Source organism: Cynara cardunculus (genome assembly GCF_001531365.2).
Source record: "Cynara cardunculus var. scolymus isolate 2C chromosome LG 1, CcrdV1, whole genome shotgun sequence".
NCBI classification, from domain to species: Eukaryota; Viridiplantae; Streptophyta; class Magnoliopsida; order Asterales; family Asteraceae; genus Cynara; species Cynara cardunculus.
This window is the reverse complement of record NC_037528.1, coordinates 45,476,310-45,493,543: the sequence shown is the minus strand read 5'-3', so window position 1 is coordinate 45,493,543 and position 17,234 is coordinate 45,476,310. Positions and strand designations below refer to the sequence as shown.

At 36.1% G+C, this 17,234-nt stretch overlaps 1 protein-coding gene across 1 annotated transcript; it reads left to right on the top strand.

Moving 5' to 3' along the window:
* The first annotated feature begins 11,338 nt into the window (after positions 1-11,338).
* On the top strand, positions 11,339-13,901 carry LOC112506453. Its single transcript, XM_025110507.1, has 4 exons — positions 11,339-11,707; positions 11,781-12,015; positions 12,088-12,465; positions 13,822-13,901. The coding sequence occupies exons 1-4, from the start codon at positions 11,339-11,341 to the stop codon at positions 13,899-13,901; spliced, it is 1,062 nt and encodes a 353-aa protein (XP_024966275.1).
* The last annotated feature ends 3,333 nt before the right edge of the window (positions 13,902-17,234 follow it).

Here is a 17,234-nt window from a genome sequence, read left to right as displayed (position 1 = left end):
TGGACTCTAAGCTGAGCCATTGATTGCACGTCAACTTGGATGATATGGGAAGTAGACTTGAGAGAGTTGCTAAAAAGAGATTTGTTGTCTGTATTTTCTAAGTTGTTAATTCTCGAAGGGTTGATCACTCTGAAGTGTTAAAGTGGAATGGACTCAGAGATGACCCATTCAGAACACGTCAACTTGAATGATATGGGAATCCACTCAAGAGAGTAATTTTTAACAAAGAGATTTGTTTATCCATATATTTTGTAGACACCATTTGTCACTTTCACTGGTCTGGATACCTCATAGAGATATGGGTTGAAAGCTATAATATTAGTGCATTGGTGAAGTCCGAGAGGAATACCTTCAAAATAATTGGTGAAAATAGTTATTACTGATTGAATGTTGTAGCAATCTGTCAGCATGGTTTCATGCTGTAGCATTTTGATAGCATTGGTCGACTAGAAATAATATTTACATCTCACCCGAAAAGTCATACACCCTAGCTTGTTTTTATTATCTGTTATCTTCCGTTAATTTTTAGTTGTGGTAACTCTGTTCAAATCAAAGTTTTCGAATTCGCCTTCTGAAATCATTTCCTTAACTTTACTTTCTTTTAAACTTTTACTATGATCCCTGTGGACGATATCTGGTACTTGTACCACTTTTATTACTTGAAATACGATATTGGAACTATTTGTATATTTGCTTTTGGTCCTGATTGTTGTTTGTGGTGTGTTAGCACGCCAGCGATCAGAGGTTTAGGCTGCTATAAGAGAGTTTGGTAGATTTAAAGCTACGGGGCTAGATGATTTCAATTTGAAATTCATCAAACAATTTTGGATTACCATAAAGGATGATTTGTTGAAAGCTTTTAACTGGTTTTGGGCCATAGGTGGAATTAGCAAAGGCTGTAACTCATCGTTTGGGACTTGAATTCCAAAACATGTGGACCCAATCGATGCTCAGGATTATAACCAATCAGATGGATTGATTGCTACTAGAAAATAATAGCCAAAACTTTGCAGAGAGATGCAAAATAGTTATTAGAAAAGTGATCAGGGAGGCCCAAAATGCCTTCATTAAAGGCATGTTCATTCTAGATGGAGTCTTGATTGCAAACGAAATGATGGGCTACATTAAAAAAAGGAATAAATTATTTTAACTTTTAAAGTGGACCTTGAAAAAACCTTCCATAGTATCAATTGGGATTTCCTCATAGACATCATGAGACATATGGGCTTTGGGGAAAAAATGGTGTAGTTGGATAGAAGTGTGTTTACGAACAACTTTCATGTCTCTACTCTTTAACGGGTCTCTTATAAAAGAGTTTCAAATGTCGAGAGGATACGACAGGGGGACTAGTTATCCCCGTCCTCTTTATTATTGCAGCAAAAGGGTTAAATGTAGCAATGAAGAAGTGGTGTCAATAGGAATTTTCAAATGAGTTAACGTGAGAAAAGATGAGGTCGAGGTATCAAATCTGCAATATGCTGATGACATCACTTTTTCAGGGCTTGAAGGTAAATTTCAATAAAAACAAGTTATTCGGTGTTAGCTTGTTGCTAAGTTATGTGGAAAACATGATTGCTCGGTTGGGATGCATAACCGAATCTTTCTCATCCTCTCATTTGGGTTTGTCGATTGGTGCAAACATGAGGTGTATAATGAACTGGCTACCTGTGGTCGAGAATTTAAAAAGATATCGGTGTATTGGAATGCCAAAACCATGTTTTTCGGTAGCAGATTAACCTATGTAAAGTCGGTTCTTGGAAGCATTCCATTGTACTTTTTTTTCGATGTTTTATGCATTGTCGAGCGTGATTCATTTTCTCAAAAGAGTCGAAAGAGAGTTCTTTTGGGGAGGTTCGAGAGGGGTAAAATTAGCTTGGATTAATTCTTTCATATCTAGAATTTGGGAGATCAGGTATAAGGAGTCTAAAGACAATGAACTATGCTTTATTAGGTAAGTGGTGGTGTTGTGTTCAAACTGCAAAAAAAAAAAAAAAAAAAATCGTTGTAGGTTAAGGTGGCGTTTGGTTCGCAGAATGTTTTTGGATGGAATAAATCTGTTAAAGGAATTGGAATGGAATGTTGTTTGGTTTGACCACTTGTTTGGTTGGCAGACATTGGAATGGAATCTGTTAAGGAATTGGAATATGTCTGTTTGGTTCACATAATGCAGCTTTAGAATTGGAATAAAATATTGGTAAATGACCAAAATGCCCTTTTTTGAATATTTTTTTAAAAACTAAAAATACTTTAATAAAATAATTATTTAATATGTAAAAAAAATATAAAATACACAACCCAAATATAATCATAAGCCAAACGACGTTACTAAATCAACGGTGGTCGGCGGTGGTTCAGATCGGTGGTGGTCCACAGTGGTTCAGATGGTGTTGGTCCGTAGTGATTCAGATCGATGGTGGTCTGCAGTGGTTTAGATGGAGGTGGTTAGCGGTGGTTCAGATAGGTGGTGGCGGTGGTGGTGGTTGTTCAAATCGATGGTGGTCGGTAGTGTTCGATGGTGATTTAGATCGATGGTAGTCGTCGGTGGTTGGCAGTGATATAGATCGATGGTGGTTCGTTGTGGTTCAGGTGACGATGGTTAGATGTGGTTCAGATCGATGATTGATCATATCGGTGATGGCCAATGGTGGTTTAGATCGATGGTGCTTCAGATCGGTAGTAGTTGGCGGTGGTTTAGATCGATGGTGGTCCGTGGTGGTTCAGATGGTGATGGTCAACAGTGGTTCAGATCGGTGGTGGTCCATGGTGGTTTAGATGGCGGTTATCGATGATGGTTCAAATTGACGATGAATCATATCAGTAGTGGCTCAGATCGTCGATGGTCAGATCGGTGGTAGTTCGTGGTGGTGGTCAACGGTGGTTGAGATCGGTGGTAGTGGTCGACGGTGGTTGATATTGGTGGTAGTCGACGATGGTTCAGATCAGTGGTAGTCAATGGTGGTGGTCAATGGTTGTTCAGATCGGTGGTGGTCCATGGTAGTTCAGATGGCGGTTATCGGCGGTGGTTTATATTGTCAGTGAATCAAATCAGTGGTGGCTCAGATCGGCCGTGGTAGTCGGTGGTGGTGGTCGACGGTGGTTCAGATCGGTGGTGGTGGTCGGCGGTGGTGGTTTAGATCCATGGTAGTCGACGATGGTTCAGACCGGTGGTAGTCGGGGGTGGTGGTCAGCGGTGGTTCAAACCGGTGGTAGTCAGTGGTGGTGGTCGGTAGTGGTCGACGGTGGTTCAGAAAGGTGGTAGTCGGTGGTGGTGGTCGACGGTGGTTCAGATCAATAGTGGTCGAGAGGTGGTCGACGATGGCCATATTAAGTTTTATGAGATTAGAGTATATTAGGTTAAGGGCATATTTGGTATAATGAAGGTAAAGATTCCATTCCATCAAAATACCATATAGTTGCTAAGGGATGTTAAATTCCTTTATTTGAGAAATTTGTAGGATTTTGAAGATTCCTTTCGTGAAAAAGAATGAACCAAACGAGGGAATGGAATTTGTTCAATTGAATTCAACATTCCAAATCCATCATATTCCTCTAGAATCTGCGAACCAAACGCCACCTATGGTTATCAACAGTTTGTATGGGGCATATGGGGGTTTGGATCACGAAGGGAATAATAAATCTAGAGGAAGAGGAAATACTTGGGGAAACATCATATATTTGGGTCGGGCTTTAGATATGTATGGTGAAGATTTTATCTCTTCTTTCTTCAAGAAGCCAGGGTGGTGAATTTATCTCATTTTGGTTGGACAAATGGTAGAAAATACAATTAAGTGATCGATTTTCGAGATTGTTTAACTTGGAAAAAGAAATGGGGTATCCGTGATGAATAGAGGTCATTGGTAATAAGGGTATGTGGGTTTGGGTGTGGAATTGGTCTAGATACCTTAAAGGTTGAGCTAAAACCTAGTTGGTTGATTGATTTCTTACTACAAACATTCATCCTTTTGATGAGCGCAGGACATGTGGTGGTAGCTTTTCAATGAAAACAGAGAATTTCAGTCAAGAAGTTGAAGACTCTAGTAGACAACACAAGTCTCAAATACAGTCGTTTCCATCCAGAAACTCGATGGAACAATCTTCTTCCAATAAAAGTCAACATCTTCGTATGACAGGTACTCCATAGTAGACTTCCAGTTTGTGTTACTTTGAATAATTGAGGTATTGATTTAGATTGAGGTCCTTTGTCCATGTTGTGAAGAAGCGTCTGAAACTCTGGATCATTTTATCATTATGTGCAAATTGCTAGAGTGATTAGTGTTTCAGTTATGAAATGGTAGGGTCTTACTAGTTTGTGGAGATCTATACCCTCAAAAGGCTATATTAACAACTAAATCATGCAAGTATACATGACTTACAAGTATCGTCCAAAGCAATTAATAATGGTGAGTAATACCAAATATCGTTCCATAGAGTTTTTTTATTCAAAGAGAGTCACAAAAATTAACTTTAAAACGAGATTTCTGAAAGGAGTTTTTGGAAGCAATAAAGCTTCAGAGAGCAAGTAACTTTAAGAGAGTTGGTAACTAAGTACTGAAATTTAACAATAATAAAAAAATAGTATGGATGCAACATCAGGTTGGATTTCAATAACAAAGTGCAGTGAACATTGCTATATCAGTAGCTTTATACAACACTACTGAATTGAACGACCTTCCAAGGATGTGCAGATTAGACCATATGTTGCGAGTGCACTTGGTGATACATCAATCCCAAACTAGTATATATCTTGCCTTTCTTTCCATATAATTTTGCAACCCTTAAGATTACTGCGACTCTTTATTGCCTCTATAACTCAATTAGTAAAAATATTGTAAAGTTTGCTTAACCTGTTGTGCAGTTTCATAATGTTCTTCACCAACGATCCGGGGTTGTAGCATAGTTGACGTTGAATCTAAAGGATCTACTGCTGGATAGATACCTTTGGCTGCTAATCCTCTTGATAGTACGGTAGTAACAACAGCTTCTTGCTTTTTTTCCTCTTTAGCTTGACTACTCTGCACCTTCACGGACTCGTCTCACATGTTCAATCTCTTTTTAGCGGTTTCCCCAAAGATCTTTATCAAATCCTATTTCGGGAGTTGCCTTTACACCGATATTCAAATAAGTTGCTGCAAAGAATGAGAAGTGGCATACAAAACCTTAACTTTGCGGACTTTCTGGGCCTCGTATTTCAAAGAAGGACTATGACATAGGGAAAGCAACCCCCACGCCATGGGGAAAAGCTAGCTGGATAAACAAGCCAGTGAGATCAACCTGCGCCTTTGATGTTAGGCCCCGGCGGAAAGTTTTCCTTAGAGAGAGTTGTCTCGCGCCCCTAGGTATTCTCTAACTACCCACCTGTGTCGATGAGAACATGTCACACACATATAAATAACGGTCATTCCATAACTTTAAAGTTCAATCTAATTAATATTCGAAATAATGTTTAGAATACCAATTTTTCAAGTCTAGGGGCATTTTGGTAAATCTTAAGAAGCCGAATACCAAAGGTATAACTTTAACCAATTCCCTAATTTAAAACATTCTTAATATATTTCATAAGTCGAATATTAAAACTGTGCTTAAAAAGTCCAATCCCAATCGTAGGGGCATTTTGGTAATTTTATTAAGCAATACTCAAAGTATTGTTAAAATACCGATTCCCTAATTGTGAGGTCATTTTGGTAATTTCATAAGGATAATAATCAAAATAAAGCATAGATACCAATTCCCAAGATATAGGGTCATTTCGGTAATTTATAAGGAAAATATGTAAAGTATCGCTAAAATACCGATTTTCATATTGTAGGGTCATTTTGGTAATTTCATAAGGATTTTATTCAAAATAGAACTTAGATACCAATCCCAAGACATAGGGTCATTTCGGTAATTTTATATAGCGTATACATAAAGTATCGCTAAAATACCGATTTCCACATTGTAGGGTCATTTTGGTAATTTCATAAGGATTAGATTTAAAATAACACTTACATACTAATTCCCAAGACATTGGATCATTTCGGTAATTTATGAAGCAAATACATAAAGTATCGCTAAAATACCGATTTCCACATTGTATGGTCATTTTGGTAACTAAAAGGGATAAATAATCAAAATGGGGTCAAAGTTTGCATTTTACAAAATACAAACACACTTAGGGGCTGTTTACCAATTTTTCTATTAAGTTCTGTATGGATAAATTTGTCTGTCTGGATAAATTTATGTTGCTGTTTACTTTTCTATCTGAATCAATAGTTTGAATAACATAAATGACTAATTTACCCCTAAGAATAAAATAGAATGAACAGCTGATAATCTGTATGCTGCCATAGAGAATGAAATATGTTTGATTTTAACAGAGTGAAGAATGGAAGGGAAGAAATCATAACCATCAATATCTGTAACAATGTATCAATTACAAAAATCGAGCAAACAGAAATCGAACACAAGCATGAAATCGAACACAAGCAAGCAAACAGAAATCGAACCATCAAACAGAAATCGAGCAAACAGAAATCCAACAAGCATGAAATCGAACACAAGCAAGCAAACAAAAATCAAACACAAGCAAACAAACAGAAATCGAACCATCAAACAGAAATCGAGCAAACAGAAATCCAACAAGCATGAAATCGAACACAAGCAAGCAAACANCAAACACAAGCAAACAAACAGAAATCGAACCATCAAACAGAAATCGAGCAAACAGAAATCCAACAAGCATGAAATCGAACACAAGCAAGCAAACATAAATCGAGCAAACAGAAATCGAGCAAACATGAAATCGAACAAACTCATGAAATCGATATGGAACTTGAAGTCGATTTGTCGATAGAGAAGAAGAGAGCATCGACTGTCATGGAGAAGAAGAGAGCAATCGGGCCGATTAGGGTTCTTTGGAGGAGAAGAGGGCGTCGATTGAAGCAAGCAGATGGTACCCAACAACAATCGATTTGAAGATACGCTAGGGTTCATGGCCGAGGAAGAAGATACCTAGGGTTCACRATCGTTGATAGGGAGGGAGTGTTTTGAGGAAGAAGATACGCTAGGGTTCATGGCCAAGGGTATGAGGGTCTTTTTTTGGGCTTAATGGGGACAAGCGTTGTTTTTGATCTGTGCGAATAAGCCCCTTTCTGTGCGAATAAGCCCAAAGTAAACACATCATTTTGGCTGTACGAATAAGCCCATTTACTGATTAAGCTCATTAAGCCTCAAGTAAACACACCCTTAGGCCCTGTTTGTTTTTACAAAAAAATCACTTAATACCCTCTTATGTCTGAATCGGTCAGACCTTAGGGTATTAAGTGCGTTTGTTTTTTTTCCAATTAAGAACTTAAAAGATCTGATTATGTCTGAATTGTTTAGAGCTAACATTTTCACTTAAAAGATCTTATTATTGTGTCGCTACCCTCTCAAGCTCTCGCCGACCCTAACCTCTCCATTGCTGTGTCTTCTACCTCTCGATCTCTCTCTCTCTCAAGCTCTCGCCGACCGTCTTCTACCTCTCGATCTCTCTCTCAATCTCTCGCCTACCGTCTTGTACCTCTTCATCGCTCGATTTAAGGTATCCATCTCGATCTCTCAAGCTCTCAATCTCTCGATTTTCTTTCTCCTTGCTTGGTTTCTGTTTTGCCTGGTTCAAAAAATGGTTTAGGGTTTACCTCCTATAARGGGTTTTTGTATGTGAACCCCACGGTTGAAATCCTATAAGGGGTTTTGTATGTGTTTGTATGTTGCTATTTTTCTCTCATGGACCATGTAATCAGTTCAGCATTAACAATGATAATAGACACATGACATAATGAACTTACCCATAGGCTCTGAGATCAATATATCGGCTTTCTCTGGCAATTCTACATCTTCAACTTTGCCCTTGATAACCTGCACTTTAATGACAGGGTCCCCCAGGATAAGACATAGAGCATTACATGTAGATTGCCTTGTACTAAGAAATGGCACAAACTGTATTCTTTGTCCCAATATAGGATTCCCAGCAATAAGCTTCTGAGCATAGTCAGCCATTTCAGATGCTTCCACAGCATAAACATGTTTTGTCCCAATATAGGATTCCCATCAATAAGCTTCTGAACCATGTTTTACACATATGGAATGGATTAGATTTGTTCAGTTCTACTAGATTTTGGATTGTCATCCAAGAACCGAACGATCCAATTCGTGGGTGTCTGTATTATCCTCTTTCTTATGGTTTTCCCTTTTGTCTCTGAGTAAAACTTTCTGCCACTAAAATGGGGCATCAACCGTACTTCATACTTCAATTTTCGGAGGTAAATGCTCATATTTTAGTCAATTAGTATGTTCTTCCTGCTCTTCTTAAACTTTTTGATGATGACAAATTAATATTTGATTGTTATTCTTGCTATTTGTATGTTCGTTAGTTTTCCTAACCGTTGGTTTCTCCTATCTTTTTTGTCTTCAGATTTGGTTTGTGAATTAAATAATAACTTGTACTCTTTCATGAATTTGAGTCATGGGTTTGTTTTGTGTTGGATAGAGTCAAAGAGACCCTCTTCTTCTTTGAACATGAATCCAAAGCTATTGTTTTTGAATTTAGGGAAGAATCCATGATGCATCTTTAAGAACCATTTGTGTTTTTTTTTTTCCAAAATACACATTTAAGTCTAGGACAACAATTTTGTCCAAGAATTTATCCAAATTCTTTTGATTAGACATCCTAGTTCTTATGGTGTTGTTATGCTGTGAACTTGAGGACACTTGATTATCTTTACTGTTATGTTGGACCCTWGATTAATTTCAATCACTTTCCTTGGACCTGATTGGAAGATACCRTTGAAATTCTAATAATTGTTAATAATTGGTAGATGTACGAGAGGCTTTAAGTTCTTGACAACTGTTCATACATGAATTTGTTAAATAACTACATTTACATATACTTTATGTCCTCATTATTCAAAAATATTAATTGGAAAATGGTAAATTTATGTTTTTCAGTGATCTGCCGGTATAAGAAAGTGATTTTCCAAATTTGAAAATTGATAAAACAAAGGTAAGTTATTGATTGAACAGGTTAAGGTCTTTAACATCTACTAATGTCAATGGTGTGGATGGTCTAGGAGTTTGCTTGCAATGACTTAAAAGTAATTAGAACATGAGGCAGACGTATACCAGTTTTGGCCTTTTAGGTAGGTAAACAGGTGTTTTGTTTTTGCAGTTGTTTAGACCAAATTTTGGGTTTAAGCAGAACCGAATTGATTTTACTGTTTACAAGATTAGACAGAACAGCCTCAGCTTGTCAACGGAATTTTCATTTTCTTTCATCAAATTGCGCATTTCATCAGCTTTTAATTGAGTAATAGTTGGATACCAATGCCAGTTTAGCAAATCAGCGAAAAAAGAAAAAGTTGAGTGGTATATTGACCTGTTCTCACATAATCCTGCAACATATTTTGCTGATGTAGCAGCTGCCCATAGYAATGGAAATACATTTTAGCAGAAGATGCTTCTATTTTATCATCAAATAGTGATTGCACTTGCTGCTATAAAATATAATCTGCATAAAATATGATTACCATCCTACAGTGCTTTTTCATTAGATGTTTTCACTCTTTTACTTTATTTTTAATCTATGTGAAAAGAGTAACCCAACCATCTTGTATAAGCGAAGATGTCTAATATCTAGCCGCATATGCAGGATATTTTTCAAAGGGGTAAAAAATTTATGTACTTGATAGAATGATAGAATAAGGAAGAGCATAACTATGCTGCTTCTGTTTGCCCCTTTTGGATTTTGAAACATTTTGGTTGCTTTGATGCTAATATTCCTGTTTTATTTGGCTTTTTGGAGCTTATAAGCCAGTGATTATGATTAATCACTGAATGTAGTATTTGTAATCTAAATCAAATGGGTTCTTTTAGAATAAAATTGAAACTGTGGTAATTCTTTCAATTTTCTGATTGTTTCTTGCATGTTTAGTGGCTTGTTTTKGGTTGATATCATGCTTGTGATTACTTTGAAGTTGGTTAAATGGTATCTTGTCATTAAATGCTTGTTTTTATCTTTTCTGCTTGGTAGTCATGGATGATAATGTGCGTGTGAAGTGGACAAACGAACTTACCAAACGATTACTAGAGACTTGTATAGAAGAGGTCCACAAAGTGGGTCGAAATGGAGGTAGTCTTCGCAAGGAGACTTGGGTGAAAGTGGCAACCAAACTTGAGGAAGTTTGCCATGTAAAACTCACCCAGAAACAACTGAAAAACCAATATGATTATTTGAAGGGAAAGTATTCGGGATGGGTGTACCTAAGGAATAAAACAGGGAATATTTATGACCCTTGAAATGAATACGTTCATCCTAACTAATCAAGAATGGGAAGATTTCTTTAAGGTTAGTTTTTATTCTTTTTTACCTTTTTAGATATTATAGACAAAAACACGAGTTTTATATAAATAATAATWMTTATAATTTGGACGCAGGGACATCCAAAGGCACGAACATTAAAGACTGCACCATTGATATACCMTGATTTGTGTATAGCTTTGTTTGAGGGKACTTCCGCTACCRGATCTCGTGCYTATGCCCCTAGTTCAACMCGTGAGAGGACTACAATTTCATCTTCRTCATTTACATCCAATATCCCTACTACTCAAGAAACTGAAAATGAGGTGGATGGAGATGAGGAGGAAGGACCAACCGTCAATATTGCGAGCACAATTCCATCTAGACCAAAGAAGAAGAGTAAAACCAAGGTCGACATGGATGAATTGGCTCTAGAAATGAGGGGTGCACTTCAAACACTTGTTACAAAACAAGCCACACTTGTTGAACAACAAATTGCACTTGTTGCACAACAAGCCTCAAACCTAAATGCTTGTCTTGAATGGTTGGACACTCTTTGCCTTGATAAAAGGAGTCCTCTTTATGGTGCAGCCATTGACATTTTTGGGCAGTCAACATTGTTAAGAGAGACATGGTTGTCGATCCCTTTAGACGCTGATATATTAACATCATGGATTTCAAGGACGGCAAGACGAATGGGGCTYATGGATTAGTTTTAGGAATTTGAACAAGTTACTTYKTTATGTGATTTGTATTTGAACATGTTATTTGCTTATGTGTTTGATATTTGACAATTTGGTTACATGTTTTGGATGTTGAACTAGTTGTTATTTGGTAATGCATTTGATATCAAAGTTTACTTCTATTTGACATTTTATTTATGTTTTTAACAGGTTTATCATGGATAATAATCAAATCATCATTAATAACAATACCAACACTATAGTTCTCATCGTCGTATTTTTATATATGTTCTACTTGCGACAAAGGCGCTTAAAAAGGAAAAGAGATAATATGTTTGCAATGACTGGACGTCAATTTACGAATGAGCTACTTGAAGGTAGTGATCGACAATGTATTGACTTGTTGCGCATGTCCCGTGAAGCTTTCATTCGATTATGTGATCACTTTAAAACAAAAGGTTGGTTAACGGATAGCAAACATATATTGGTTGAAGAAAAAATGACTATCTTCTTGATGATTATAGGTCACAATCAACGTTATAGAGTGTTGAAAAACAGGTTCCAACACTCAACACAAACAATTCATAAAATTTTTCATGAAGTGTTGGATAAAATGATGGAGTTTGCAAAAGAGATCATAGTTCCTACATCATTTAATCCTAATCCAGACATCCCTGGGAATAATAGAAGGTTACGACGAATTTTTAAGGTAAATAATAATTCAATAATAGTTGTATAACTTTCCTTACTAAATTTATTTTGACTACTGAGCTTTAATGTAGGGAGCAATTGGCGCCTTGGATGGAACTTTAATACATGCTATCGTCCTTATTCAAGAGCAACATTTATATATAGGACGAGGAAAGGGTGAATGTTATCAAAATGTTCTGGCAATTTGTGATTTCAACATGGTTTTTACATTTGTTGTTGCCGGATGGGAAGGAATTGCACATGATTCTAGAATTTTGTCTGAAGCTTTAACAGATGGTGATATTGGATTTCCATTTCCTCCTTCAGGTATACTATTGATTTTACAGGTAATATATTTGCTATATTCATTTGAACAAGCATTTTATTTATTGTTTTCAGATAAATATTACCTACGTGATGCTGCGTATACAAATACTCGAGGATTTATGGCACCGTATCGTAATGTTAGATATTGGCTCGGAGATTTTCGTCGTCGACGAGCAATGAACAAGTATGAAAAGTTTAATCATTCTCATGCAAAACTTAGAAATGTTATTGAACGYTCTTATGGCGTCCTGAAAGCACGTTTTCCAATATTGAAAAGAATGGCACCATTTACACTTGAGGTTCAAAGAGACGTTGTTATTGCATGTTTTGCGGTTCACAACTTCATACGGAAAGAAGGTTTAAGTGATGAGCTATTTTCTGAGTATGATCAAACCAACGAACAAGGGAACGATGACGAGGATGAGGCTGAAGAGATTCAATCGCATGGGAGTGCCGCTAACCAAACATATATGACTAGTTTAAGAGAAGAAATTGCGACACAATTAATGCAAAATGAATATTGATTCTGGTTGTTATGAGACTTTATTCATCTTTTCTATTGTGTGTTGAATCAATGGACGTATTTCAATTGAATTTTTGAATGTGTTAAAAATATATGGTAGTTTACAAATGGTTTAAATTCAAGGGAATAAATGCTAATTTCTGAAACTTAAATATATAGTGTATATTAACAATAACAGTGAATAAAAATAATAGAATGGATAGTTAGCTTGCCGGTTAACGCTTTGAGTCTCCCTGGTTGAGGACACGGGTTTGAATCCCTTCCTCAACTCCTTCTCCCCATTTATTTTTAGAAATGGCAAACAAACGCGGATCCTGGGCCGACCCGGTCCGTGACCCAGTAACGAAAACAAGGAAACAACAGCCAATGCTCTGTACGTTTTCAGCCAATCCTGGGCCGGGCCGACCCGGTACGTTTCTTAACCTTTTTTCTTCATTCTTTTTGCACCAATCTCTTGGTAATATTTTTACCAACACTTTGACATAAAGAACATGAATTTTTATCACGAAATGAGTTTCATTTACTCATTTAAAGTTTGTTTTTAAAACTAAAACTTAATAACTTAAAAACATAAAAATCGAACCATGAAAACACAAATATGAGACATGAGGCTACTGGGGTTTGATAGAGTACTTAAAAACAAAATTATAGACATAAAAATCAAGAGATTTGGTTAAGAATCTCACCCAAAATCGGTGAAAACCCGAGATTTTTGATTCCGAACTTCAAACTCGGATTTTTCTCTCAAAACTCAACGATTTTTCTGGCTATTTGAACCAAAATGATCCTAAGCAGTGCTCTATATTTATATGCAAAAGTTTTGGCTTATTAGTTGACGAAATCGGAAGAAATCGCGAGTTTTTGGCTGATGGATCGTTTTCTCCAAGCAGTTATGTACTTTTGGCAAAACAGTCCCTCATCTTTGAAAAAGATGACATTTGGCCCCCTCAAGTTTCTGACATTTACCATCAGACCCTTCCTGACGTAATATCTTACATTTTTTGTCCAATAATTAAAAGAAAACAATTTTATTTTATTTTCTTTTTGTCTTTCTTTTCATTATTTATTTATTTAAGATTTCTACAATTATTTCATTTAGTTTATTACGTAAATATTTTAACACTTCAAATAAATTTTAAAAAATATTTAAAGACTCATATAATATTATTTATATATTTAAAAAAATTGGGTTTTACAACTCTCCCCCTCCCCCCCTTGAAAGAAAATTCCATCCTCGGAATTTCTACTTAATTTTGTCATACTTATTTTTATCTTTATTTCAGATTTTCTTCCATCACGAGAGAATCTTTTGGTCATTCATTCTTATTCTAATCATCTATTTATTTCAGTCTTACATGCCTGACCAATTCGCACTTATTATAGTTTAATCCTCTAATGTCCATAATAACAATTGAATCTCAAATTTTCAATCATTGAATGGTAACATGTCAATAATATGTCTAGTAATCAAAGTATATTTATCACCAATGATAATCTTTAAATCGTGACAAGGTTATTCAACTAAAAACAATTGAACTTAAGACATACGACGAGTTAATTGGAACACAAAACTAGTAAAGTCATGCTTATGTATTTGATAATTAACAAAGTACCTGACACCGCGCATGGTGCAATCTGTGCCTCTTCACCAGTCATTTGGAAAACTCGTCCTTTAGTTTTAGGCACCTCGGGTTTCTTGTCGTTCGGTCCTTCGAGCAACTTCGGTTGCACAAGATCCTTTTTGGGACACTCATTGGAGCGATGTCCGACAGCCCCACAAGAATAGCAAGTAAATCTTGTTTTGCATTCCTTTGACATATGACCAGGTTTCCCACAACTAAAACATACTCYTTTACCATACCTACATTCACCATGATGGAATTTTCCGCAAATGACACATGCGGTCAAAGTTTTTATATTTTCTTCTGAAACTCGAATTTTCTTGGACTCGTTAACGTTGACAGCTTTCCTCTTCAATATCTTATTAAAGGCATCTGAGACATAACTATCATTTTCAGCAAGGGTGGCAAGTTCAACCGCCTCTTGGAAAGTCTTAGGTTTTGACATTCCCACCAATCTCCTAATGTCCCTTTTTAGTCCATCAACAAATCGATCTACCTTTCTCCTCTCGGGAACGACTTGATGTTCWGTAAATCGAGATTTCTCTATAAAAGTCTCTACATATTTCTCTACAGTCATACTTCCTTGCTCTAAACATAAAAACTCACTTTCTAATATCCTCATCTGGAGTGGAGAGAAATACATCTCACTCATTAATCCCTTAAACTCATCTCAAGAGAGAGATGCAGTGTTTGCCAATCCCCTAGTGGCACGAACTGATTTCCACCAATGTAGTGCATTTGACTTAAACATAGTTGATGCAAATTGTGCCATGTCACTAGGTGCATAATGACAAGTCAGGAAGCAACTTTCTATCTCGTCTAACTAGTTCATAGCTACTAGAGGCCCATTTTTTCCCTCGAAAATAGAAGGACGGGTGCTAGTGAAGGATTTGTAACTACATCATTTGTTATCAAGTTTCTTAACTTCTTTATAGTTTGAGTGTGCCTCCCCGTTCGACTTCTCATGATTGTGAGATTCATTATTAGTCGACTCCTTAATTTCATAAGTTTCATTTTTTGAACGTCTATTATGCTTCAAACGATCTTCTACCATCTTAAGTGTTGCAGTTTGGATCTGCTCAAGCATTCCAGGTAAAGCAGTGTGTATACAACGTGCCATCTCTTCGGCAATGTTCACTTCTAACTGTGTAGGCTGAATCGGTAATCTACTAGGACCACTTCGGCTTCGGGTTGGGGTTGAGGTCACTCCCTCGACTCTGTTATCTTCATGACCATTAGCATTCATTGACCTTGTCACTCTCTTCGACATTCTATAATAATGAACATTTTGACCTTTAGTATACCTATGCACACTATTTTATTCTTATTATAAAATTTCACTATGCACAAAAAGCAAACTTCACGAATTTTTCTTCCTCACTTGATGGTTGGGACTCATCCCATCACTAACCTTCCCACTATAAAGATATACGAGCCATACATACATATAATACATGTAACTTTATCACCAATTTTGCATGTAACAAAATTATTTAATGCAAGTATCACATAGGGCGTTCCTAATAATTTATACCAAATACCAATCACAAAGTGATAGGGTTAAAACATATTTCTCATTTTTTTTAATGCTCATAATCCTTAACATGTGTACTTCATTCTGAGTCCTTGAAACTTTCTATCTCCAAATTTTAGTTGTCACTTATCCCCCTTCTAACTTTTCATCGGCTTATAATAGTTACTATACGAATGTATAGGATTGTTGGTTAACTCTTATCTAGGCACCCTAAATCATCAAAGAAACTTAAGACAATAACTAAGTACAAACTCATGATTACTTAATGACTGTGTAGGTACTTAAGTCAAACACTTCTTATTAATCCGTTCGACTACCAATAAAAAATGATCAAACCGGTATGTTAAAGGTTAGAATTCTTTTGTTGCCCTATGTAGCCTTTCGGAGGTCCACAACTTAACCAATCATACATTTCTATATATCACTTCATATGGTTATATCGACTAGAAAATAAGTAGTAATCAAACTTAGGTAGATTCATTTCTTAGTCCTAGGAGTGGAAAATTAGCAATTTCATAATTCACTTTGACTAAGAGTTTCATGACTAAAGATTATATAATATCATTCACAGGCTCTCATCATCTAATTCTTAGTTTAAGTCTAAGCTAATAATAACTTCGTTCACTTAAACTACGGCTCTGATACCAACTTGTCACGCCCCAATTTTTTTTCTTCTTTCATTCGAGTGTCGTGACGTCATTCTTAATAACTTATGCCATGAACAAAATACGTATTTAAAAATTCAAACATACATAATATGTTTAACATAATTCGTTACATAATTGCGGAAGCGTAAAATACTTTAACGTAATCAATGCTAATTAAATATCTAATCAAGCATGATTCAAAACATAGTTTCCTCTTTCTTCATTCAACGCGTCTACTGACAATTGATACCTGAGATATATTCATATATAGTATAAGCTAAAAGCTTAGTGAATACAATATGGTTTCATGATCACATGCACATATAAATTTAGTATATTTTAGTTATTATCTTGCAAGTGAGGCATCGACTCGTCACTTTTCTTTGCGTATGTGGCGTATTCTATGGACGAGGACTCCAAGACCTCGGAATTGCAAGCCCTCCTTTCATGTCTAATCCACCCCATACGATGGACGAATCTTGCCGAATCATACTAGTTGCATATCATTTATTTGCAATACTAACTTATTAATGCAAATCTCATCGTGACATGCAACATACATCTCATGCAAGTGACAACATAAATCACATATGCATCATCGTCATTTTCTGTTGGGTTCAACAATGTGCTTAATTGTTGTATTCAAGTTCTCCCATTTTATAATTGCTTTGTAATATTTAGTCTTGTTATTTTCCTAGTATAAATAGTCTTTAGCTTGTTAATTGTAATTAGTTCAGTTAAGTTCAGATTAGTTGTTAATCATTCTTTTAAAAACTCTCTCAAGAAATATCATATTCAACTTTGGTGAAAAATCTCTCTCTACTCATCTCAAATCTATTCTTGAAGGATTAATCTGATTGTATATGATTTTGGGATTATCAATTGATATCAGA